Source organism: Pristis pectinata, chromosome 7 (assembly GCF_009764475.1).
Source record: "Pristis pectinata isolate sPriPec2 chromosome 7, sPriPec2.1.pri, whole genome shotgun sequence".
Lineage (NCBI taxonomy): Eukaryota > Metazoa > Chordata > Chondrichthyes > Rhinopristiformes > Pristidae > Pristis > Pristis pectinata.
In genome coordinates, this window is record NC_067411.1 from 78,816,856 (window position 1) to 78,844,690 (window position 27,835).

General features: G+C 40.4%; 1 protein-coding gene across 1 annotated transcript in view; it reads right to left on the reverse strand.

Moving 5' to 3' along the window:
* LOC127572388 (nuclear receptor ROR-beta-like) overlaps window positions 1–27,835 on the reverse strand; it is a 157,471-nt gene that overhangs the window by 47,207 nt on the left and 82,429 nt on the right. The window contains 2 exon segments of the mRNA XM_052019578.1: window positions 6,891–7,032; window positions 11,629–11,714. Of these exon segments, the coding sequence (XP_051875538.1) occupies window positions 6,891–7,032; window positions 11,629–11,714 (228 nt within the window).

Genomic DNA, 27,835 nt, shown 5'->3' on the forward strand with positions numbered 1-27,835 from the left:
AACATCAGAAACTGGGAAAGAACTAGGCCAATCAGCCCTTTGAGCCTGCTCTACTATTCAGTAAAATTGTGGGTGATCCAATTTTGGCCTTAACACCACTTTCCCATGCTCTCACCAAACCTCTTGACTGTCTTGAAGTTCAAATATCTTTCAGTCTCTGCCTTGGATATAAATTCAATGACTCCATATGCATAAATCTGTGGGGTAGAGCATTGCAAAAATCAAAACCCTCTGAGGGAAGAAACTCGTCCTCATCTCTGTGTTAATGAATTCTGAAACTATTCCCCCCCCCAGCTCTAGATACTGCTCCCCTCTTTCCAATTAGGGGAAATATCCTCCCAGCATCCACCTTGTCAATCCCTCTCAGAATCTCATGTTTCAATAAGATCACCTCTTCTAGTCTCCAATCAGTATTGACATCAACCTTTCTTCATATGTCCAACACCTGCATCTTAGGAAACACCCTAAGGAACCTTCCCTACGTCATCTCCAATGCAAGTACATCCTTAAATATGGAGACAAAAACTGTACACAATACTCCACATGTGGTTTCACCAATGCCCACTATAAATCTGCATCAAAGCATCCCCACTTTTATACTCTAATACCCCTTGCAATAACCCAGCATTTCATCAGCCTTCCTAATTAATTGCTGTACCTGCATACCAGCCCTTTGTGTTTCATAAAATGGGATCCCTTTAAAAACTCCTTGTATTGCAACATATTATAGACACTCCATTCAAATAATAATTTGCTATATCATTCTTCCTTCCAAAGTGAATAACCTCTCATTTTTCCACATTGCACTCCATTTGACAAATTCATGTCCATTCACTTAACCTATTTATATCCCTTTTCAGGGCCTTTGTGTTCTCCTCACAATTTGCTAACCCATCTATATTTGCACCATCAACAATTTGGCTCCAGTGCGCTTGGTCCCTTCATCCAACTCATTTAGTAAAAGAGTTGAGGCCCTAGTGCTGATCCCTGTGTCACTCCACTGATTACTGACTGCCAATCCAACAATCACCTTTATCTCGACTTTTTCTGATAGTTATCCACTCTCCTCCCCAACCATGTGCGCTTTTATCTCCTGTGGTAACCTTTTGCGTTACATCTTGGAGAATGACTTCTGGAAATCCAAATACCGACTACAGGTTCCCATTTATCCACTCAGTTGGTTACATTTTCAAAGAAATCCTGCAAATTAGTCAAACATGATTTCCCTTTCATAAACCAGGCTGACACTGCTTATGAATTTTTAAAATGTTCTGCTTTACTGCCATCATACTGGATTCCAGCATTTTCCCAAAGACAGTTGTTCGACCTACAGTTTTGCTGCTTTCTATCTTGCCCTTTCAAGAACAGTTGTGTTATTTTTGCAGTTTTCCAATCTCTGGCAATTTTCACACATCTATCATCTCTGCAGTAAATTCTTTAAGGCCCAAGACTGCAGTCTATCTTGTCCAGGGAGTTGCAGCCCATCAGCCCCATTGACCCTCTTTCTCTGGTGATAGAGATTAAGTTCCTCTTAATGCACTTTGAGAGCACTGAATGCAGTACACCATTGGAAGAAATGCATGTGAATTGCTTCTTCACCTGGAAAGGATGTTTAGTTTGTTTGATGATGGGAAGGGACAGGGTAAAAGGGAAAGGGTCCCACCTTCTTTGATTGCACAGGATGCTGTGAGTAGGAAACTAGATATTGGAGGAAATGGATCAGAGTGTCACAGAAGAAATAGTCCCTGCAAAATGTTGAAAGAGGAGAGATAATTAAAAAGGATAGTTGACATTTATAGGATAGTTGAAATGGTGATTAGCTTGCATTTCTTCCACTTTAGAATACTGCATTCACAGCTTACAATTTGGTCTCTGCTATGCTGAGGAAACCAAATGCAGATCAGGAGACTGCTTTGCAGAACACTTCTATTCAGACTGCAGTGGTGACCTTGAATTGCCAGTCATCTGTCATTTCAACTCTTCATCCCACTCCTAATCTAACCTTTCAGTCTTTGGCCTCTTACACTGTTCCAACAAAGTGCAATGTAGCTCAAGGAACAGTATGTCACCTTCTGCCTTGACACATAACAGGATTCAACATCAATTAAACATATTCAGTTAATCAGCCGTGCCAGTCTTATGTTTTACATTTGTATTTTTTCTCTCTCCTCCTCCAGTTCTTCAAATTTAATTTTTCTCTTCCTATTTACAACCTGCCCCAGACATAACTTTACCACCCTCACTCAGCCAGCACCAGCACCAACTCGTGTCATTCAGTCTCTCTGGGTCTCTACGCTTCCACAGACATTCTTTTCACTCTATCCACCCATTCCCTCTTTCTCTGTAACTTATTTTTTCTAGTTCTGATGAAAGATCAGATTAACTGTTTCTCTTTCTGCACATGCTGCTTAACTTGCTGATTACTTCCAGAATGTTCAGTTTTTACTTTATTGACATCAAATTTGAATTACTGCAAAAAAGCTGCAAGCAATTATAGTTTCCTCAAATCTCCTACCCCTTAAACCTGTGCTCTCTGGTTATAGATACCTCAGCTAAGGGGAAGAGTTTGTTTGGGTTGCTTTTCCCAATCCATGAGAAGTTTTACAGATTTTTTTCAAGATGTAAAAGTCTTCATTCTGTGGTGTGGCAGATGAGAGGAATGCTTCCTGACTTCAAGGTTCCTGAACAAACCAATTATTCACATACGTGGACACATTGCGAGGTGTTCCTTTGAAATAAAGCGTGATCTGAATTATGAGAAGAGGACAACCAGTGCAGGAGGAGGTGCTGGAAGAAAGAGGAGGAGGAAGGGGAGATGGGCTTTCAGCTGGAGGCTGGACTTGTCCAGGCTGTTCATGAAGTAATTCTCCTACTTAAAGCTCTGGAACAAGCAGAGTGTGGCTCTGCAAAGGCATCTTCACTGAAATCTGCTACCTGCTGCAAGGGCAAGGATTGCTTTGCCAATGGCTGTCAACATGACTGCAACAATGAACTTGTGCTTTCACTACTTCTAGGTAGAGATAGTTTGATATCCATGTCGCATGATAGAGATCACTGAGGCTCTCAAAGAGAGCTAACCACATTTCATTTTCTCTTGTCAAAGTCCAGCAGGCAGATAGAGTCCACAGCTTCACAACAATTGCCAGATGCCACAAATTAGATGCACGTCAAACAATGGTCAGCTTTTGTCAAGTTGTACTTATACTGGAACAGCAAGGGATTCCACTTCCCAAATCACCAAATGCAGTGAATGATGCAGATCAATGCTCAGTATCTTGGCTGTAGTCATGAGACCTGTATTCGGCCCCAGACCATTATGCCAGCTGTATTTGTGCCTTAAGAGCAAACCAAATGGTGTCTACTGGGTGACAAGCCGTTGATGGTGACAACATACCTCATGGCTTTGCTTCACTACCCAAGCATACATGCGTAAGCACACTTGAAATGTGACAGTCATTGGTGTGCTGAAACAATTCACCAAATCACTGTGGAGGAGCACTGCCACATATGGCAGAGTGAATGACAAGATTCACAGTGGTCGGCTGTACCCTGTATAATCTCATCATCACAAAGGGACAGCTCTAGCCACCAGCTACAGAGCAAACAGCTGAGGAACATTAGCATGAGGAGAAGGAGGTGGTGAAGGGAACTAACAGGAAAAGGAAGTTGGTAGGAAAGAAAAGGCAACCTAGACAGCTCTTCTCAGTGTGGGAATGTCCGTTAAGAAGTCACTTCAGTGGAACGCTGATAACTGCAACTCAGGTTCTCCAGTTGTCAACAGCTCATACACCTTTCCTTCCCTCAAATATTACTCATCACATCATCCGCTTGTCCACAATGCAAAAATAAAAGCACCGTAAAATAAACATTTCGAAACATACCAAGTGAAATCATTCTGCATTACATGCAAACGTCAACTGGTCACACATGTGCATTCTTTAAATCCTTGTGCTAATGGTCCTGCACAATGTTACCTGAATTTCTGCATCTTTGTTAGTGGAAAACCTCTGACTTTCAGAGGAATCCCATGATGTCGGATGACCAAGCAGCTCTGGGCCTAGAAACCTGGTTGCAGTCTGTGCTATTTTGGCATGGACAGCAGCAGTCCATGATAAATAGTTGACAGCAAAATCATTGCTGGAGCAGGTGGCAACACAAACTTTGACAGTCTGAGAAAGGACAGCAGGTTCATATTCCATGAAACTATTGTCACGTTCTCAGGTGCTTCAGCAATCCAAGTAACCTTTTGGACAGATTGATATGGTATGCTGTAAGCCCCTCTGGACACTGTAATGCAAAGCCATGATGGAGAAGTCTGCCCTTGCTTGCCAGCAGTCCTTTCCATAATTTACTGGCTGTAATATAGCTGCTAATGGCCACAGATGCTGCACTGTTGTTGGGTCCACAAATGTGCAGATGGAGTTACCCATCACTTCTGGGCAGAAATGGTTGAGCTCTAAACTCTGAACAAAGCCCTATGCCAAATTATTTTCAGACTCCTCTGTGCTCCATAACTTTGTACATAGGTTTCTGGCAGGCTTTCTCAGTGCATCAAACATTCTGGTCTGCACACACATCAGCCTTCCTCTGTACCCTGGCCCATGGTCAACAGAACTCAGGTGTGACCTTGACTTCTGGAAATTGGGCATCCATGCCATTCTTCCTCTATGTCCCAGCCACAGTCCACTCATGCTTGGTGAAGTCACCAGGTGTAGATCCTTGTCCAGAAGTTGATCCCATTTGCAACCTGAGCAACAGAAGCAAAACTTGCTTTTTTTTTCCCTTGAAGTCCTTTTGTGTTAGGAAATTAGACTGGGAATGTATTGTCACAATCCACTCTCAAAAAAGATTCATTTGCCTTCCTATTTTCTGCATGTGATGGTGTCAAAGGTATACGACCTGTTTTAGTTAATTTTCAAGAGAAATGTCGAAGATTATGACTTTTGATCTTCATAATTTACTCACAATTTGGCACAATAACAATTCCTACTTGATTCAAGGACATCAAAGGGATATTGCTTTTTTATATTTAACAAATTCTTCTCTGATCTTTACTCTATTAAAAATATCCACCAGCTGTGGCATGGGGTGTGATCCCAGCCTATTCTCATGCCCAATCCATTTGTGGCCCCTCACTCATCCTCGTCTCAATCACTACATTTGCCTCCATAGCTCAGATTGTCCACAAGCCTTTAAAAAACCTTCCCTCCACACCTCCCCCCACGTTTTCCCTCTTACCCTCTCAATCTGTCACGCTGTTTCCCGCCCCATCACTTCCCTGTTCAACCTCTTCTTCAAGGCAAATCCATTGGTCAACATTATGCAAAGATCAGATTTTGACATCTCTTAAAGAGAATAAACCATGGTAGCAATTTCTTAAAAGAAAGATGTCTCAACCTGAAATCCTTTCTCTGACTTCTGATTTGGCATCATCACTATTTAGCATGTACTTAGTGCACCAAATTTGGTTAAACTCCAATTCCTGAGTACTTGTCCCTAAGGATAATTTCTCTAAATTATCAGCAATGTTAAAGCTCATGCTGCTGAATGGGACTGTGAATTTGGGTAATAATGTCTTCATCATTAATATCTTCTTGATTTTCCTTCACTTCCTTGCCAGTTTGCATTTTTTGGGGTATCTGAAATAAAAAAGGCAAAGGATAAGGTGGGGAGAAGGGATGCTGAGGGTTTTAGTGTTGGATAGTTGGAGAGTAAGGGGCACACGCTTATGCTGTCTGCAGTAACAGAGTAGAGTAGAGTTGAGAAGGAGATTTGGTGTGAAATGGATTCCATTGCCTTCAATGGTTTTATCCTGACCCTGGCTGGAACCATGGAAAGGCTCTTGCTCCATGGAGGTTCAAAACACAGGTATATCTATCTCTCTCTTAAAGTCCTGTTCCTTCCATTTATGCATTGCCTTTTATTGCAAAAGTGAGGGAAATACATAAATGAGTGTGATGTACTACGCTCGAGTCTTGTTTCAACAGCTGCAGTGAATGCAGGTTGTGAGATAATGGGCATGAAGCTTGCATCAATGGTAAATATCTGAGGTTGTGGTAAATACACAACTGCTAAGTATGAGTGCTCATTGAAAGTGATTATTAGTAGGTGTGTGATGGGAATGTTATGGATGGAGCAGAGTCTGAGGTGGGTGCTGCATCTGAAGGTACAGTCATGTCTCTCTTGCTTACCAGCTCCTTCAGCATGAACTCCAGTGCAGTGACTGAAAACCTTGCAGATTAATTGCAGATTTCTCCTTTGTTTTCCTGTTCGTCACTGTTTCTATGTCAGGGTCAATTGTAAAGCAAGAGTCAGCCCTACTACTGGCTCCGATACATCTTTTTTAAAAGTACAGGCTAGATTTAACTGGTATTAGCCAACAATGACCACGGGCCTCTACTGAGGTGTCCTCAGAATGAAGACTGTGGTTAGTTCTGGCTTGATGCTAAAAATCTTCTTAATAATTTTGTGAGTTGCCTACATTGTAACCAATGAGCAAGTTTCAATTAGTATTGATCCCTAGACACATTTTTGATGGTTGTGCAATTGATTTCTCCACCTTCCCACTTTGCCATTTTTTTCAAAATTTTGAATTTTATGACTATTAGTGAGGACTCAAAGGCTGAGTGATGGAAAATATGACCTGAAACAGTTGACTCACTCCTTTGTATATTGCAATAAATATAACTTTAAAAATTAGCCACAAATATGATTTCTTGTTGATCCAACATTACTTTCCATTCATTACATTGTTAATTAGTTCCTGTCCCAGATGGATTGAGACTGGTGTCACTCTGGTTATATCTTCCAGGAAGATGTGACAATCCCTAGGGCAATGTTTCATAATCTATACCCAAGTAAAACAGGATCTTAGTTTCTCTTGTTCTTACCATCACGAGACATTCCAAGGGCAAGACACTTCTGCAGTCGACAATGCTGACATCGATTCCTATTAGTCCGATCAATTAAACAGTTTCTCTGTCGTGGACAGGAGTAAGAGGCATTGTTTTGCTGACTCCTCCTAAAGAATCCCTAAGACAAAAAGAGAATTGTAGGTTACCTTGTGTTACCTTTTATGAATTTTTTTTTTAACATGAAGACTAATTTCACAGTATGAATGTTCCAGTCAGTTGATTGTGGAACCAATTTTGGAACTGTTTACTCTGAGCTAAAGTAAATAGTTCAATGAATGAGCATTAATAACAAACACATGTTTTTAAATCAGATTTTATACTGATTTGCACAATCATAGGAAAAATGTTGAGGTCTCCTTGTCAGTGAAAATGGATAAACAGTATTTGGAAAACGTTACAACTTACCACTCCTTTCCCACTGAAATCCATGCAAAAGTTATTTTCCCAAATGTCAACTTCATTATGACATATAATGAGGTCATTTCTGCTCATCGAATCCACATTTGCTCACAGAGCAATCCTATTCCACCACTAACTTTTTCTATAACCTATTCTTCCTTAACTCCCTCCAGATTCCTACTCACCTACAAAATAGGGGCAACTTACAGTGCCAACTAACCTAGCAACCTGTATATCCCTGGGATATGGGAGGAAATTGGAGTACAGGGAGAAACCTACACAATCACAGGGAGAACAGGAAAACTCCACAGAAAAGCACAGGAGGTCAGGATCAAACCCCAGGTCACTAGAGTTGTGAGGAAGCAGCTCTACAAGCTGCACTACTGTGCTGCTAGGTGACAGAAGAAAATAAAATGGAATTTGTGATTTTGTATCAAATGGATGACACCAATGGTCGTTCTAGGGCTCAGCTGGGCAAGGAGAGAACCATGCATCACATACAACATCAATACAGAACACCAAAACATAAACTTTCACTTTTTTTTATAAATAAGGCTAGGAAGAGAAAAGTTGCTCCTCTCACTGTTTTATTACCTTGTACCCTCTCACACCAAGATAGGATTTTTTCATTTGCCCTTGACTAGAGTCATTCTGGGCAACCTATTTATCATGCTAACCCAGAGCTGGCATGCTCCCCTGAGACATTCATTTGCTCCAGGCACATCATGTGTCTAGTATATTGTCCATTTCAGCTCCAACACTGCCATCTACCTAAACCATGTGAAAAGTGGTGTAGGTGTAATCTGCACACAGCATGCAGTCTCCCCTTTCCTGCCCCCGGCATCACTTCTTATGAAATGAGGCGATAAATTTACCTCGTGGTTTGGCTTCAATCTTTTCAATCTAACCATTTCCCAGTTTTGATTTGTGCTTTCTGCTGAAGTAGCTGATTTAAATCAAATTGCTGACTTTATTCTTTGGAAAGTTAGGGCATTTAAAAATGCCAGATAAAAACAAAATCAAGTTTACTGGGAAGGCAATAGTTTTCAATTCACCAAATGTCATTGTTTGAGCTCACATTCAAAGCTTCCATTTTAACCTAACCCACCCAATGGGAAGAAGGACAAATTCAAGTTGGGAATATTTTTATAGCCTACACAATTCTCATCTTCCTTGATTGTAATGGAGACTTATATGGATGAGATTTAGAACAGATACCTGATTTAGACCTGTTTTCTTCCTACTTTTTGCATAGGTTAAAATCAGGATGAAAGAAATTGAATGAGCAGTTAATACATACACAGAACACAAGAGAAAGCAGAAACAGGCCATTTGGCCCCACATACCTGCATTGCCATTCAATGAGATAATCTTTTACTTTAGTGGCACTAACCCATATCCTTTGATTTCCTTACTGATTAAAAATCTATCAGTCTCTATCATTATGGATTGTGGATCAATTATAGCATTGAGTTGCTTACTTACAGTTGCAAATAAAGTGCAAACTGAAGGTAAAAGAAAATACAAAGCTGACCTGATTAAAATAATGATTCTCTTCCCATTGATTTTCAAAAATTGTTTCTTCATTATCCCAGTAAAATACCCAAGTTATGCCGGTTTTTATCCTTTCTACTGAACTGTCAGAATCATAACTGATGTGCCTGTTGTTTTCTCAGTGAAATAAAACTGACTGCCGATAACCAAAGTTTTACATATGAAAGCGGTAGACTCAATTATCATGGCACTTGCCAGCTGCATTGCTTAGGTGTGAACACAACACAAAACAAGTCTTGGTTTGTCGACATCGTGCAAAAGATATAAAGGATAGGATAATACCATCTTTCACAAGTTATGATCAGACTGCATAATACATGAGCTATGGAGTTACAGCTGTGTTATGTCTGGTTGGGGCACGGGTTGCAAAAAGAATAAATAAAAATAGCATCAAGCGTATCGAGACTAAAGCTAAAATCTGGCTTTGAAATGGGCATCTGACTGCCAGTATCCATCAGCTATTCCATTTAAACATGAACATACAGAGAAATGTCAGCACTTTCACAGAGATTAAAGAGCTTTCTTTCTCTAAATTCATTGGTGACATCGGTACCCTTACAAAGGTAGCAAATGAGTCAATGAGATGAGACTGAGTGAGCTGCAAAGGAATTAAAGTAGAAGTGAATTGAAATGAAAAGGATCAAACTGCTTGTTAAAGGTGTGGGACAACAATTACAATTTGATCAGTATATCAAACAAGGAACATGTTAAAGTTCAACCAATTGTGCCTAATAGAACAGTGTGAGGTTTGCAGGAAAAATTCTTTCTATTTATTAATCTGGACTATTGATTTTCCTTCATAAACTCTGAACTTACATTGAAGCCCTCTTAGAAATAAAACAGTGCATAATGCCCGTGCCTCTGGAGTGATTCCATAATGTTTCTTGCTGCTGTGATCATTTGACAACTAATGATTCTGCTTTGGTTTCTTATCCTTCTTGTAAGGATATCATTAGTTGGTGGATTCAGGTACTTATACAGGAGAAAACAGAAGTGGATGACTAAGTCACTGAGTTAGAGTTTGGACTGATGTGCCCAATAGACTTTGCAACTTGCATGGCTATAATAACATCATTTTAGTTACATGCACTAATTTTAGAGCAGGATAACTTGCCTACACTCACACGTTCTGGCTACTCTGCATGTTAATATTTCCTTTGCACCATTAAATGACCAGGGAATCAAACAATAAAAAAACTTTTGCTCACTTTTCCTTTTTTTGTCTTGCAATTTTACTCACAAGCATACGAAAAGAATAATGTACATGTACAGTACATGCAAAATACAAAACAAATATAGTGATCACGTGCAACAACAATATTTTTGCTTAGTTTTTATTTACTAATCAGCAATGTAATCAGGCATGTTTGAATTCCCAATTAACCACATGTGATGGTGTCCATTGTACTAGACAATATTCCATGAGAAGGGCTGAGTACCATGCTATATTCCTTAGCTCAAGTTACCAGTTTTGGTTATTTATCTGAATATGGCCCAAATCATTCAGGCAAAGTCTCAGTTGTAACATTGATTACCCATATATGTATTTAAATTTCAGTCTGATGTATTAAACAATTTCATGGTGGTGTTGCACAATTAAATTTGTTATATAATCATGTGATTTACTTCATGTAAATCAGGGGAAAAGCTAAACATAAGAGTTTACCATTCCATATGTTACCACACAGATAGACAGAAATATTTTCCTTCTTCTGCATTCAGTGCATCTTACATATGGGGTAATTCTGAAAATCCATGAGGCCAGTCAGGAGATTGCTTGAAGGCAGCACTGGTTAAATAACTGGGTGTACAACTTTGCAGGCCTCAGCCAGAATTGAGCTCTGAGTGCAAACCTCTTTTGGGTGAATGGATCACGTAGCTATCCCCACAGTATCAGTGTAATTCTAAGTCTGCAAGCACTATGGCAGTCATTTCATCTGCTTTTTTTCAGTCCCAAATGTTCAACTGATAAATTATTTGGAAAAATATGGCAATTTATGAACACTTTATAACACTGAGAGAGTTAACGTTTAAAACATGGTTTAAGAGAGCTTTGGAAATAATTTACTTCTGGTATAGTGTACTTTCTATGTCTTTGCTGTATTGTATTATTGCAGATGTTGTTCAGAGATCACTAGAGATTGATTAAAGATTAGCCCATTGGTAGTTTATGGTAGTATCATTTTATACCCACTTCATATTACATAACTTTCAGGTAAATGTGTTATTACTTGAGATTAAGTTGATGTGGAAGTCACCTCACTTAGTTTTTAATGTAAATTCCAAGCATTGACACCAACAGATGACTTGACTTTTATTTCTGCATGGTTGGCTGAGAATCTGTACTGACTAGTACAGAACCATGTTGTAGCTCTCTGTTTAAGCCAAAATGCAAATTAACTCCCCAAAACAGGTCACCTGTTCCTAACGCCCAGTGGGTGCCCATAGCTGCCTCTCAAGGTGTTATTTCCCTTTTCCAGATACAGCAGTGTAATGCCATTTCTTTTGCAGCCCAGAGGAAATTTCCCTATCAGCTTCTCATCAATGCAATGTTAGACAGCCAGAGCACCACTCTTTGCTGCCTAAGTAGGTGCTTTATATTTCGTGTTAGAACTAAATGTGGTTTATTATATGAAAAAACTTTACATTTAGCTCTAAGCAGAAAGGCACATTATTATTGTTCTCTGAAATGGTGCTGAGACATGGATTAGCACGTCAGTTTGTTATTAAACATGCTTTAAAAAAAAAATGTTCACCTTACCTTACAACCTTCGCAAGTGATGACTCCATAGTGGATCCCTGAGGACTTATCACCACAGATCTTGCAAGGTATCACTTCAATTTGAGCTATAGGAAAGTGTAAATATGAATTAGCAATGCTGCATAGATAATAGTAGGGAGAAATACAGAAAGGTTGTGTCATTGGACAACACCTCATCTTTATCAAAATAAGCGATGTGGACAAGTGTAAAACCAGAAAGGGATTTAATTTTATCCTCCTGAATCCTAGTCACATAATAGCAAACCATTGAAGTCCCCTTATACAATTGGTTACAGCGGGTAATTTCCTGTCCTCAAGGCTACACTCCATGACTGGAAATTCAGAAATGTGAATTCATATGGATTAATAACACTTCTATTTTCAACAGAGGAATTGTTTGCCAGAAATTTAAGACTTGTTTAAGGAAGCAGCAGAGACTGAACTGATGAGGAGATCCTTGCAGTATGTTCAGTTCATGTGAAAAGTTTTGTTCACCTGTGTCAGTAGCACCCCAGTAAGCCCATTATTCTACGTTTATTACCCTACATTTTCAGAAAGCAATCAATCTTTGTGAATCATCCACATATATAATAATTTTTCATCTAATAAACTTCACATTAGCTCTAACAACAAAATTATCGATTGACTTTTAAATGAGAATGGCATATGCTTCTGTAGTTGCTTTTTGGTTAACACTTCCTGACTCATAAATAATTGGAGTAAAATGTTTCACGTGGATTTAAGTTATATTTTCATAGATTCATGGAGTTGTACAGCATGGAAATAGGCCCTTTGGCCCAGCTCCTCCATGCTGACCAAGATAAGATATTATTTATTAGTCACATGTACATTGAAAACCAGTGAAATGCATCTTTTTGCATTACTGAGAATGTGCTAGGGGCAGCCCCCAAGTGTCGCCACTCTTCCAGCACCAATATAGCATGCCCACAACTCTAACCCGTATGTCTTTAGAATGTGGGAGGGAAACTGGAGCACCCGGAGGAAACCCACACAGACACGGGGAGAACGTACAAACTCCTTACGGACAGTGGTGGGAATTGAACCCGGGTCACTGGCACTGTAATAGCGTTACGCTAACCACTGCACTACCGTTGATGCCTATCTGTGCAAATCCCATTGCCTACATTTGGGCCATATATCCTCTAAATCTTTGCTACCCCATGTACCTGCCCAAAAGTCTTTAAACATTGTAATTGTACCTGCCTCTACGGCTTCCTCTGGCAGTTCATTCCGTATACCCACCACCCTCTGCGGGAAAACCGCCTCTCAGATCCCCTTTAAATCTTTCCCATCTCACATTACAAACCTATGCCCTCCAGCTTGGACTTCCCCTACCCTGGGAAAAAAAACTAATGAACATCTAGCCTACCTATGCCCTCATAATTTTATTAACATCTCTAAGGTCACTCCTCAGCCTCCTCAGCTCCAGGGAAAACAGTCCCAGTCTGTCCAATCTCTCCTTATAATTCCAGAGTCCTCCAGTCTGGCAACATCCCTGTGAATCTTTTCTGCACCCTCCCTAGCTTAATTGCATCCTTCCTCCAGCACGGTGATCAGAACTTTACACAATAATCCAACTGTGGGCTAACCGACAACTTGTATAGCTGTAACATGGATGTCCCAACTCTTATACTCAACGCTTTGGCCGATGAAAGCAAGCATACCATATGCCACCTTTGCCACTCTGTCTACCTGTGACGCCACTTCAGGGAATGATATACTGTATCCCAAGGCCTTGCTGTTCGATAACATTACCTAGGACCCCTGCCATTCACTGTGCATGTCCTGGCCTGCTTTAATGTCCCAAAATGCATCACCACACTTGTCTGAGTGAAATTTCATCTGCCATTGCTTTGCCCACTTTCCCATTTGATCTAGATCCTGCTGTAACCTGAGACAACCTTCTTCACTGTCCACTATACCACCAATTTTGGTGACAACTGCAAACCTACTAATCATGCCACTTCCAATCTCTTCTAGATTATTAATATATATGAAGAACAATATGGGACCCAGCACCAATCCCTGCAGCACACCACTGATTAGTCGTCTCCAATTTGAAAAGCAACTCTCTACTACCACCCTCTGCCTTCTACCACAAACCTAATTTTGTATTCAATTTGTTATCTCATGTATTCTAACCTTTAGGACCAGTCTACCACTTGGTACCTTAACAGAGGCCTTGTTAAAGTTCACAGAAACAGCATCTATCACCCTGCCCTCATCAATCCTCTTGGTCACCTTCTCAAAAAACTCAATCAAATTTGTGAGATATGATCTCCCATCAACAAAGCCATGCTGACTATCACCAAATCAGTCCTTGCCTTTCCAAATGCAAATGAATCCTGTCCCTTAGAATCCCTTCCATTAACTTTCCACCACTGATGTAAGGCTCATTGGTGTATACCTCTCTGGCTTGTCCTTGCAGCCCTCCTAAAATAAAAGCACAGCATTAGCTGTCCTCTAGTCTTCCACTATATCACCCTTGGCTAACGAAGGTACAACAATCTCTGCCAGGGCCCAAGAAATCTGCCCCCCTTTGCTTCCCACAACATCTTAGTTTACACCTGGTCAGGACTTGGGGATACATCTCCCTTGCATGCTTCAGGACTGCCGACACCTCCTCCTTCATATACTTCAGGATATCACTGTTCTCTTACCTAGCTTCCATGTTCTTTTGCACAGTTAAGTACAGATGAAAAGCATTATTTTAAGACCTCGTCCATTTCCCATGGCTCCACGCATTAATTACCACATGATCTTTAAGGGGACCTACTCTCTCCTTAGTTACCCTTTTGCTCTTAATGTACATATAGACTCATATAGGACTCTCCTTTACCTTATAGAATTGTTTAGGATTCTCCTTCCCCTTTCTGTCATCCAAATTTCCTTCTTAAATGTACATTTACATCCCTTATAGTCCTCAAGGGATTTGCTTGATCCCAGCTGTCTTTACTTGACATATGCCTCCTCCTTTTTCCTGACCAGAACTATAATACCCCTTGTCAACCAATGTTCCCTAATCTTGCCAGCCTTGCCCTTCCCTTCAACAAGTATATGCTGGCTCTGAACTCTTCCTATCCCACTTTTAAAAGCCTCCAACTTGCTAGACATCCCTTTACCTGCAAACAGCCTTTCCCAATCAACCTTTGTGAGTTCTTGTCTAATGCCATCGAAATGAGCCTTGCCCCAATTTAGGATTTTAACTTGTGGGCCAGTTCTATCTTTTTCCATAACAATCTTAAAACTAATAGAATTATGGTAACTGATCACAAAATATTCCTTCACTAACACTTCAGCCACTTGCCCAGCTTCATTTCCTAAGAGGAGGTCGAGTGTAGCCCCTTCTCCAGTAGGGCTATCTACATATTGTGACAGAAAACTTACCTGGACACACTTAACAAATTCTGCCCCATCTACTCACTTAGCACTATGGCAGTCCCAGTCAATATTAGGGAAGTTAAAAATCATCTTTTATCTCAACCCTATTATTCCTACACCTATCTCTGATTTCCTTACATATTTGCTTCGCTTCTCTAATTCCCATTGACTACTGGGGGGCCCATTGTATAATCCCAAAGTGATCACCCCTTTCTTATTTCTAAATTCTACCCAAATTGCCTTGCTGGATGTTTCCTCCGCCTCAATTTATTCCCAGCTCTCTTAAAGATAACTGCTGTTACACAGGTCAAAACGCAGTAGCAAAAGAATTCACAAACAACAATAAGAAGCATGACAAATATCAAGAGAAATATAGTTTGAAACAAAAAGAAAATAATACAGGTCAAATTAAATTTAACAATAGCTTACAATTTGGTTCTTGTTCCTGTCAATGTAATGAATAATCTTTTTTATATTACAATGTGAAAATTATTTCTCCCTTCTCTTGTCCAAAAATGAAATGTTGCACTAGACTTGAAAATCTGTCAGTGATCAATAACCTGTCTATAATTTTGTTATCAATTGACTTTCAACCTCTGGTCTTGATTACAAATGCTTCTGACAAATCTCATGTTGTTCACCTTTACAGACAAATTAAAGAATAGGTTTGCATTTATTGAGTCCCCTTTAATATAGAAAAACATTGCAAGTTGTTTCATAAGGGCTTGGGGGGATGGGGGGTGGGGTGGAGTTGAGGGCAGGGTAGGGGGATGGGGAAGTTGTAAATGCACAATGAGTAGGCAAGACAAAAAGGACATACGGTATTTGAAGGGGTGAGCAGGGAAAGAAACCTCAACAACTTCGTCTCCTTTCCATAGCCAAGAAAGCTAAGATCAAATAACTTAGAACAAACCAGGGGTTTAGTCTGGGAACTGCCTACCTCCATAGCACAGAACCAGACCATTGTGTCTATTTTCTAGTTGAGGCTTCAACAATTTTATTGGCATTTGCTTATAGTCAATATAACACAATCAATATCTCATAAAATCACATCATCAATAGGGCAAGGTGAAAATGCTAACAACAAAACGAAGTGAAATTATTACCAAACTAGATATGGGTAGGCTAATTAGGTTTGTCCTGACATCATCTCTTTGGACTGCAGATAACTAGGACCATTTATTGCTTGCAATTATAAATTTGTTGGTGTATAAAGAAAAAGGTGTTTAGTATTCCAGTCACCTATTACATTCTAGAGGACTGCTGTAATATGCAAATTGCTTTCACAAGCCTTTCCAAAAGGTCACACAAGGTTAAAGAATTGTTTAGTGAAATTAAAGAATCATATTTTAAAATCCTGGTTCATTTGTTGTTTTAAGTATTTATATCTATCTGTGCATTGGATGCAGAAGGCATAAATTCATTTTTTTCCCCAGAGGCATAGATTTCACAAAAAAAGAAGCATTCTTGTTTGTTGAAAGAAAGGAGAGTAGAAACAGGTATAAATTGCAACAAATAAATGTTATTTGGGGGATGCTATATTTTAAAGTGATTTTTATCTGTACATCAAATATCTGAAATAAAACAAAAAGTTTGCCATATACTTTTTCATGAAGACAGTCCACTGCAAAATATGTACCATTAAAAGTCTAGATTGAAACAGTGTGATTGGATTAGATTTAGATAGCATTAACTAAAACTAAATCACTTTTTAAACATCTTTTTTAATCTCGGTTTGTCACAAATTTAATAAAAAGAAATGGCCACAGATTAAAAGGAAACCCAATCTGCTTCTGCTGACACAGCACACTTCTTTTAAACAGATTAAAATCTAATCCTAAATACCTTTGCTCACTACAGGCCCGCGTCAAAATGCAGTTTAATATGCAATGTTTGCTGTGAAATCTCTGGTTACACTTATTCAATATTTAAGGAAGACTGCAAATACTGCTTCCTCAAATTACATTTTGTTGAAATAAGTTAGCCAAAGGTCTCAGGGATATGTTATAACATGGGGATGGGAATTGAATGAATGTGATCATTTCTTATCTTTTGGATTTATAAGCAATATTAACAACTGATGAAAAAACAAGTAGAATAAAATTGTACAAATAATATGATTCGATCCATACCCAGGTCTATTTAGAAAATAATCCTTTTAGTTATACTTCTAAACACCTGATGTAATGTATTAACGTAACATAAATTCTACATAAATCTTTGATGCAAAGTCCTCTACTTACTTATAACTTCAGTTTTCATCTTCTGATGTGTCTGACACTTGCTATCAGTAAGAACAATAGCACAAAATACCAGTCCCTTCTTCTTGACAGACAAAAATGATCCTCTTGACAACCAGCGCAATACCATAATAGCATTAAAAAAGGAAGAATTATTAAAGAGATGGACTGTACCATTCCCATATTAATAAGGTGGGGGTGTCTAAAGATTTTTGCTATCACTGCTGCTTTCATTTCCGTTCCTGTCTCCATCTGCAGACAAGATAGGTTCTGAGAAAACATTTCTGTAAACTTAATTTTTACAGACATCTCCCTGCTGGTACATTTGTCCGATGAATGCAGTGGGAAGCTTTTAGCAACCAGTGAAGTCTGAAACTAGGCAGTTGCAAGCAAACTCATCGGCCAAACATATAGAGTCAAAACACAGTATGCTTTGTGAAACACCTGAGTAATTAGGGTACAGGTGCAAACATGTGTCAATATTGAAAGAAGTGGTGGGTCAAGTTTTGCTGGGAAAATAACACAGACTGCTATCAATCTGCAAATTGGTCCTTAATTACAGTAGATTATGAGATGGGTTAGAGGTCGTGAAACTCCAGAACCTGTTAGTTAATTTACTAAACTCATTACCATATCTTTGGCCTCCCAATTACTTGCTGAATTTGCACATTAATTGTCCATTAAATGTGGAAATACTTCTGGAACAAGGTGATAACTGTTACAGCCTGCTAATAAATCTCTCACTACTCCAAGCATTTAAACTTTGAAACTTTGAAGTTCCGTTGTTTCTGGGTATAAAGTTGTTCTTTGACGATAGTGATTTTAAACTGTATTTTTTTAAATTCTCCTATATTATAAGGTGCAAGAATACAAGCAGGAGCAGGTCCTTCTGTGCCTTGTGCTTGGTCTAGCATTCAGTGACTTTCCTGCACTAACATTATATGATTTGATTTCCTTAACAGTTAAAAAAATATTGATTTCTTTCTTGAATTTACTCAACAACTGAGTTTCTACTGCCTCTCACATAGAAACTTCCAACGATTCACTGCCCATGGGTAACAAAATTTCTTCTTAACCTTGTCCTGTATGGCCAACCTGTGGGCACCCCAGCCAGGGGAAACATCAACTGCATCTACCTTGTCAAGCACTTAAGGACTTGAGACCACTTCTCGTTCTTCTAAACTCTCAAGAGTGTAGAGTCAAGGAGAGTTGTACAGCACAGAAATGGGTCCTTCGGCGCAATACATCCAGGTTGAACTTTTTTGCTCATCTACACTCATTCCAATTGCCCACAATAAGACTGTTTCCTTCTATGCCTTGGCTAAGTGCCTGTCTAAATACCTCTTAAGTGTAGTAATTGTATCTGATTCCACTACCTTCTCTGGCAGTTCGTTCCCAATATCAACCATTCTCGGAATAAAAAAATGTACCCCTCAGATCCCCACAGTCCCAGTCAATTTAATCATTCCTCACACAATAAATCTACAACTTGGAATCAAGCTGGGAATGAACCTTTGCTGCACTCTCATAATCACAAGTATAAACTTCTTAAGTAAGGGGAGCAGATATACACACTATTCCAGATGTGGTCTCACCAGAGCTCTATATACATAATTGGAGCAAGACATCTCTCTTCTTGTACTTAATTCTTCTTGCTATGAGGCTAATAAACTGTTTGCTTTCCTAATTCTTCCTGAACTTGCATGGTAGCTTCAGGCATTCATGTACAGGGATATCCATGTACCTTTCAATTTATCTACCGAAGTGGAAGACCTCACATTTTTCCACATTATATTCCACCTGTCATGTCCTTGTCATTCATGTGGTCTGAAACCTTCCTGCATTCTCCTCAAAGAGCACATCATCAGTCATCCTTCATTCAAATCATTGATATAAATTATGAATAACTGAGGCACCAGAACCAATCGCTGTGGCCTCGCACTGGTCGCAGCCTCCCACCCCAAAACTACCCCATTTATTCCTGCTTCCTATTTCCTGTCTATTATTCCATCCTTAATCTATACCAGTACATTATCGCCAATTCTGTTTAATAATTTCTTGTGTGGCATCTTAAAGACCTTCTGAAAGTCCAAATACACCTCATCAACTGGTTTGCCCTTACCTACTCTGCTTGTTACAACCTCAAAAAGTTCCAATAGATTGGTTAAACAGGATTTCCCTTTCATAAATCTATTTTGATTCTGCTATTATTTTCCAAGTTCCCTTTCATTATTTCCTTAATATTAGATTATGGCACTTTCCCTACCACCAACGTCGAGATCCTTCTTTTAATCCTGCTCTTCTTTCTATTTCCATATCTGATATGACTCTAATTCACGAATATTCCAATTTCTTTATTAATTCTTAATTCTCTTCAGTTAAGGAGATCCATTGTTGGTCCCACCATTCACATAGATCCTAGTTGTTCCACAGCTCTTGTGCTAAAGGTGCAGGAGAAAAATCTAACTTGAGAAGGAATTACTGGGTAAGAATTTCTAGGGATATAGAGCTAAGGTAGGTAAATGGAATTGAGGGACAGATCAGACCAAGTGAATGCAGATCAAAGCTTGAGGAGATGAATGACCTACTGCATTTTCTGTGTTAAACTTGTACTGCATTAGCTTATACAGTGGGTGCTGCTGGCGTTGTTCCTGACAGTCAGTGGAGGAAATTTCCCCTGCTTCATGTACCTCTGTTGAAATGTGAAGGAAAATTTAATCCAGGTGTATAAACAGTGTTCTGTAGCACTTCTGCTAATGGTAAGGTGCTGGAGTGGGAGCAGCTTTGAACAAATGTTTCCTCAAATACAATAGTTCTGAAGGTAAATCTCTGGTCCTGGAAAACCTGATTCCTAAAGGAATTCTCCAAAAGGATGTTAATTCTCATTTAATTAGCAAATGGATATCAAATTCATCTACTTTGACTATTATTTTGCGGAATATGAAAATGTTGATGGCTACATAGAATTTGATGTGTCCTAAGAATAACTGGAACATCTAATTAGGGATTTATGGAAACATGGAAACGTCAGGGGCTGCCAATGGCAGCAGGTTGCACACACCCAGATTTGAGTGCAGTGATGACAGGTTGCAATCTAGGCAGTTATAGAAATACCTGCAAATATAACTTCTACATTACTACTGCTGATGGTGGTAATCTTTTGATATGATCAATACAGAGTCTCCTGTTTTTTTAAGAGATGAAGTCAAATAAATTAAATATCATTAGTCATATTGGAAAATGCAACTCCTCAGTTCATCAAAGATCGGTCAGTAGTTTTCAAATAACTGTTTAAAACACAATTAAAGCTCTTGTTCATGGCTGGATGAACATGAGTATGAATTCACGATGTCTGCTTTGTCATGACTCTGATCCATTGGCCCTCATTATAAATTATGTAAATGGGCTTAATTGGGACTTGCCATGTGCTCTTGGGTAGAACTGAAAGCCACATGTAAATTACCAGTGACACTGACACTTCAGTTCAAAAACAGGCACAAACATTTATACACAAGTGCTTTGCTGGAGAATAATGTACCATAATTTCTAAAAAATTGCAATGAGTCCACCTCTTTTATTTTTGTTGCGTTTCCAATTATGTCCTTTGACATATCATAATGTTACAGCTATTTGAAACATTAACAATGTTGCTTTAGGCAAAATATTATTTTTGGATACATTTTCCCTTTGATTTTAACCCCTTCCAGGAGGTGAGAGGAGAATAGTCACATTACTCTGTCCTTCCTAACAGTATTTTTCCTTTCCTGGCCATGTACTCCTGGACTTTAAGCACATAAGCTTGTGCTTCCAACACATTTCTGAGGGGATTATGGTAGCAGAAAAACCAGGTAGATTTAATACTGCAGTATTAGACCCAGAATTCATCAACATAGCATCAAGATTTGCTGTACCATATCAATCAGTGCACTTCATAATCTTCCATTGTTTTACCTGTTATTCAACAATACATTGCTCACCTCAAGAGGAAACTTTTCAGCTTATTACTTTTAAAGGTTTGCTGACAGGTTGCTTTAGAGTGGCAGTTCACACACAAGGTGAGTAGCCAGTAACCCTTACAAGTGTATTAGATATGAAAACAACCCAGTAGACAGTGCAGAATTGTCAATCAGGAATATCAAGGACAGGGACTGAATTACTCTGGGGTGCTTCAGACTGTAATTTCCAAAGAAGGGCCATGAAAACCTGAGAAATTCAACTCAGGACATTTTAAGGACATGCAGACAAAACAGAATTGTCCTCACTCATACATAGTTATTGCTCACTCCCTCCTTTTTTTTATTACAAAATAAGCTTTATTCATCATAAAAAACAAAATATATACAAGAATAAACAGTGCAAACCCTTTACATTCATGTACAATTCAGTCAGTAGTGTTACCTTATTGTTGAAACCCATAGCAGCGATTCCACTCGTGTGGCTCCCTGGGGTGATACCCCAGTCCAATATTTACAATATTTAAGGGGCTTCCTCGTCTGACCCCACCCCTCCATCTCCAGTGGCAGAAGGATACTAAACTGTGGTCCTTCCCCATAGAGCCTTGCATTGGCTGCACCCAGCTTCAGTGCCTCCCTCAGCACGTACTCCTGCAGCCTGGAATGTGTCAGTCGGCAGCATTCCCCGACGGACATCTTGCAGTGCTGGGAGACCAACAAATTTCAGGCAGACCAAAGGGCGTCTTTCATTGAGTTGATGACCTTCCAGCAGCAGTTGATGTCCATCTCTGTGTGCGTCCCCGGGAACAGCCCGTAGATCAGAAAATCTTCTGTTACGCAGATGCTGGGGATGAACCGTGACAATGACCCTTGCATCTTTCTCCACACCCTCCTCGCAAACCCACAGCCCGCAAAGAGGTGGGCGACTGTCTTGTCTCCAGTGCAGCCATCCTGGGGGTAGCGCATGTTGGGAGTGATGTTCCAACCATGCAGGAAGGAACTGACTGGGAAGGCCACACTCACTGCCAGCCAAGTGAGATCTTGGTGCTTGTTGGTGAGTTCTGGCAATGAGGCATTCTGCCAGATGGTCTGGACAGTCTGCTCAGGGAACCACCCCACAGTATCCATAGAGTTCTTCTCCTGCAGTGTCTGCAGGATATTCCATGCTGACCACTACCTGATGGACTTGTGGTCAAGGATGTTGGTCTGGAAGAACTTTTCCATGAAGGACAGGTAATGCGGCAACGTCCAGCTGACTGGGGCGTTGTGTGGCCATGGGGCCAGGCCTATCCTTTGCAACACCAGGGACAGGTAGAACCTTGGCATGTAGTGACACTTGGTGCCCAAATACTTTGGTTCCACGCACAGCCTGATGCAGCCACAGACAAAGGTAGTCATCAGGATGAGGGTGACGTTGGGGACATTTTTGCCCCCGTTGTCCAGGGACTTGTTCATGGTGACCCATCGGACCCGCTCCATCTTAGATCCCCAGATGAACCGGAAGATGGCACAGGTGATTTCCAAGCTGGAGGAGCGAGGAACAGGCCACACCTGCGCCAAGTATAGCAGCCCTGAGAGCACCTCACACCTGATGACCAAATTCCTCCCAGTTATTGAGAGGGAACGCCGTTCCCACAGACCCAATTTCTGCTTCTCCTTCCCAATCCACTCCAGCCAATTCTTGTTACATGCCTTAGCCCCTCCGAACCAGATCACCAGCACTTTCAGGTGGTCAGACCTGACGTGATGGGGATGTTGGATCAGTCAGGCCAGTTGCCAAAGAGCATGACCTCACTCTTCGCACGGTTAACTCTGGCCCCTGATGCCAACACAAACTGGTTGCAGATACTGATCAATCTGTGAACTGACCTTGCGTCCGAGCAGAAGACGGCAACGTCGTCCATGTACAGGGAGGTTTTCACCTGGGTGCCCCCGCTGCTGGATGACGTCACCCCCTTATGCTCTCGTCCTTCCTGATGGAGTCGGCAAAGGGTTCTATGTAGCACACAAGCAAGACAAGGGAAAGTGGGCAACTCTGCCTGACTCCAGACTTGATGGGGAAGCTGTCCATTTCCCACCCATTGATTTGGACTGCATTACAGATATCTGTGTGCAGCAGTTGGATCCAATTCCTGATTCCCTCCCCAAAGCCCATTTTGGAGAGCATGTCCAACATGTACGTGTGTGATATCCTATTGAAGGCCTTCTCCTGGTCCAAGATGACCAGGCAGGCATCCACCCCTCTGTCCTGCACATAGGCGATGGTATCCCTGAGCAGCGCAAGGCTGTCAAAGATCTTCCTACCTGGTATAGTACAGGTTTTGTCTGGGTGGATCACCTTTCCCAGAGCAGACTTGACCCTGTTGGCTATGGCCTTAGACAGGATCTTATAATCTACATTCAACAGTGAAATGGGTCTCCAATTTCTGATGTCCTCCCTCTCCCCCTTCCTCTTGTAGATGAGGGTACTGATGCCCTTCTTCATGGATTCTGACATGCTGCCAGCCAGAAGCATAACGTTGCACACTCCTTTTGCTTAGAATTATAATGGTTAAACCTGCTGAATGTCTTATTCTGATTTGCACTTCAGTGTGCTACTGAGTGCCAACACCCTTTAAATTGCCATGGGTTAATACTCCAAACATATCCAATTTATATTCTGGGCTGAATCCTGGATTACCTTGGAGAAAATTACTTCCAATGGGAATTATTAATACTCAATGTGATTGTGATACTTGGTTCATAAAGATCCATGTTGTTCAATTCCATTAGATTTTGTTCAGTAATACTTTATGCTGATTGCTCATAAATCAACATTGTGATGACCCATGCAGTATGATTTCCATCCCATGCTCAAACTTCCTGTTTACATCATTTGCAGATTTTTTTTGTGTTAGATGATCTCGCAGGTATAATGTCACTGGTCACCCTTGTAAATGGATCATATGACCCTTACAATCCAGAATGCGTCTTTCACTGTCCAATATTAAAGGCAGATTGGGCAGCACTACTGAAAGGTTGGTCAGAGACGTAGGTGTTAAGGAAGGTCATAAAGGAGGAGAGGTGATAAGGAGAAGCAATGGTGTAAGGAGGGGATTTCAGGACATGGGATCCAGGTGGTTGAAGGAATGCATTGAAAGTGGGCTCAGCAGCAGTTGGAGTGAGGGGAGGGAGCAGTGATCCACAGAAATGTAATCAATATTTGTAAAAGTTTGATGTTGAAGAACTTACTTTTACAACAATGTTCAAACCACAGCACAGCTATATCTGCTGCAGCACTCTTTGTTCAGATAGCTCAATCTGGTTCTCGTATATTAATAACAGGGCATAGGTACCCCTTTGCCCTACTGTAAAAAGACCATTGGCCCTAGTGTAAAAAGACCATAACAATAGAGTTGTGCAATTGTAGACAGCAAAAAGGCATGAGAAATGAGGAGTTTGTAAACAAAGTTAAAAGGCCTTAACAAAAAAGCTGAAGTATACAGAAATAAACAATCAGCAAAACAGAAAAGAAATCTGCAGTTACAAAGATTCAATAACCTGAAGCAGAAACTGGGAAACCGCTCTGAAACTGGCCAAAGAGGGAATGGATAGAAATGCAAATATGGAACAAAGTGACATTGCACAAAAATAGTCTTCAGAATTTCACTGAGATGCTCCAGCCTCGCTGACATTACCGCAGAGTTTGACTAACAGGGGTCCACATGGATCAGTTCCTAAAGTGAAATGGAAAATGACTGAAAGGGTAATTGACAGACTTGCATTAAATGACAGTCAAACAGACGAAAACAAAGAAACAGCCCTGGAGCATATTGTGTTTTGAAGTTGCTTTTGCTAGTTGATTTACATTTCCCGAGCTCCTTTTGAGCAGGTTCAGGAAATTTTAAGCAGGAGCTAGCATGGATGGTGCTGGAAGTTGCTTTCTTTTATCATTTTGCCAAACAGATGGGATGCTGTTCGCACATCAAATGGTTTTTATTTCTTTTTGTTGACTTCAGACAACTACTCAAGAAGTGGGAAAACAATGCACTTTGAACACATTTATATTAACACTATCTTTATGGATACATCTGCTGAACTGCACAGGAAGCAGAACATTATTGTGGAGAAATTCAGTACCAATTTTTGTCAAAGGGCATGGAGTTTGGGTGATTTAACAATATCTTTAATGAAGGAAACAAGGACTAGCCTTTGATCTTCCCTGCTACTGGTTTGGATGTATTTACTACAATTGATGGTGATGCATATCAACAAGAAGAAAAAACTTTTCTGCTGTATTTTTGGTTCCACTGAATTTGCTGTACATCACATATATGACACCCAAACTGTTCATGAAATCTGTTTGAAACATTTCCATTCGATATGTTCACTTTTATTTTCTGTGTGTTATCTTGCAGTACTCCATTTCTGCAGTCATCTATTATGCAGTTTTTCGAGTAACAATATTCAGATGCTTAATCAGTACTTCAAAGCAGACCCTTGGGAGAAGATCGTACATTCTGATTGTTTTTGAAGATGAGGTTTATTTTTAGACCTAGAAGGAAGTCAGATACTCATTCACCACTGGTCTAGCACAGAATCAAATGCATATCCTCTTCCTCATCCTCCCCATATCCTGAACATCATTAAGAATCAAAACATATGAAAGCATTGTGCAAGCGAACCCACATTTCTTCACTAGCCACGAGATCTTCACATCACTTGCAGCTGCTCTTTGCCAGAAATGAAGTGCATATTTGTTGAATGAGCAAGCATCTGCATTTTATGTATGGGAGGAAATCTTCAGGCATCAACTGCAGAGTAAGTGAACCTGCAGGTCCAAAAGTGTAAGATAATTCTTGACCATGCAATCACTGAATCAAGCCTTTTAAAAAATAGCATTCTCTGACAAAGCAGCCAGCAATGTTCCGTTGATCCACAGTCTTCCCCTCTCTCCAATGTTACCAGAGTACAACTAGCAGGAAATATGTGCAATGTTGCGCTCCCGCTCAAATTTTCAGAGTGTAATAAGAAATGGGGCTATGGGGATCAAGTTAGCTCCTATTTAATCCAAGGTTCCCAAGCATACTTTAAGAGAAATTCAGCCTCAATATCTATCAAGGCCATTCCAACCCTATTCATGTTCATCTACTGTGGATGAATGGGAAAGTGCAACAGCAGATGCAACCAGTCCCCACGCTACAGCACTTGTCATACAATTGCAGCAGATGCAACATTTATCCTCTCGCCTCTTCCCTTCCCACCCAGTCTTTCCAGGTGAAGCAGCGATTCATTTGCACTTCCATAACTTTAGTGTACTGCATTCAGTGTTCACAAAGTGATGGAGTATAGAACACTACAGCACAGTACAGACCCTTCTGCCCACGATGATGTGCTGACATTTTATCCTGCTCTCAGATCTATCTAACCCTTCCCTCCCGCACAGCTCCCCACTTCTCTATCATTCATGTGCCAATCTAAGAGTTTCTTAAATGTCCCCAATGTTTCTGCCCCCACAACCTCTGCCGGCAGTGCATTCCACGCACCCACCACTCTCTGTGTAAAAAGCTTACCCCTGACATCCCCCCCCCCCACATACTTTCATCCAATCACCTTAAAATTATGCCCCCTCGTGTTAGCCATTTTCTCCCTGGGAAAAAGTCTCTGACTGTCCACTCCATCTATGCCTCTTATCATCTTGTACACCTCTAATCCTCCTCCACTCCAAAGAGAAAAGCCCTAGCTCACTCAACCTATCCTCATAAGACATGCTCTCCAATCCAGGCAGCATCCTGGTAAATCTCTTCTGCACCCTCTCTAAAGCTTCCACATCCTTCCTATAATGAGGTGACCAGAACTGAACACAATACTCCAAGTGTGGTCTAACCAGAGTCTTATAGAGCTGCAATGTTACCTTGCAGCTCTTGAACTCAATACTTGATCTCCTCTACAGATTGGGTGACAACTTTGCCAGATGCCTGGCAACATTACAGAAATCTCCTGTTGCCAGCCACTTTAATTCTCCCTCCCAGGCTCATTCTCATCTACCAGTGGCCTCCTCCATTGTTTTAACAAGACTCAATGCAAACTTGAGGAACAACATTTCATCTTCCATCCAGGCATGTTACAGCCTTCCAGAGTCAATATTGAATTCTACAAATTCAAGTAACTTGCTTTCTCTGTCTGTATCAGAACTGGCTATTTTTTGCTGTAAGGTATCATCCATGATATTGGCTCTGCTTTATCCCCCTCTCCAATAGAACATCCTGACCTGCTATTTGCAACGCATCACACTTCTTTGTCACCCTTTAACTGCTCCATTAAGAATTCACCCTCACAGCAACCCTGACCTCTGTCACAAATATTCCCTTTATCCAATCCACCCCACTTTCTCTGCAATTTGAATCTTTTTTTTCTCTCTTTCCCAGTTCTGATGATAGACCTGAAATGTTAACTTGGTTTCTCTTTCCACACATACTGTCTGATGTGTTGAGCATTTCCAGCATTTTCTGTTTTTATTAAAATATTGACTGGTTACATTCCATTCTTCACTCAGTTTTTAAGATGTTCATGAGCCATTTTATTCCACAAAGTACAGGGTATGATGCTGGCACAGTAGTTAATTACTGGGGT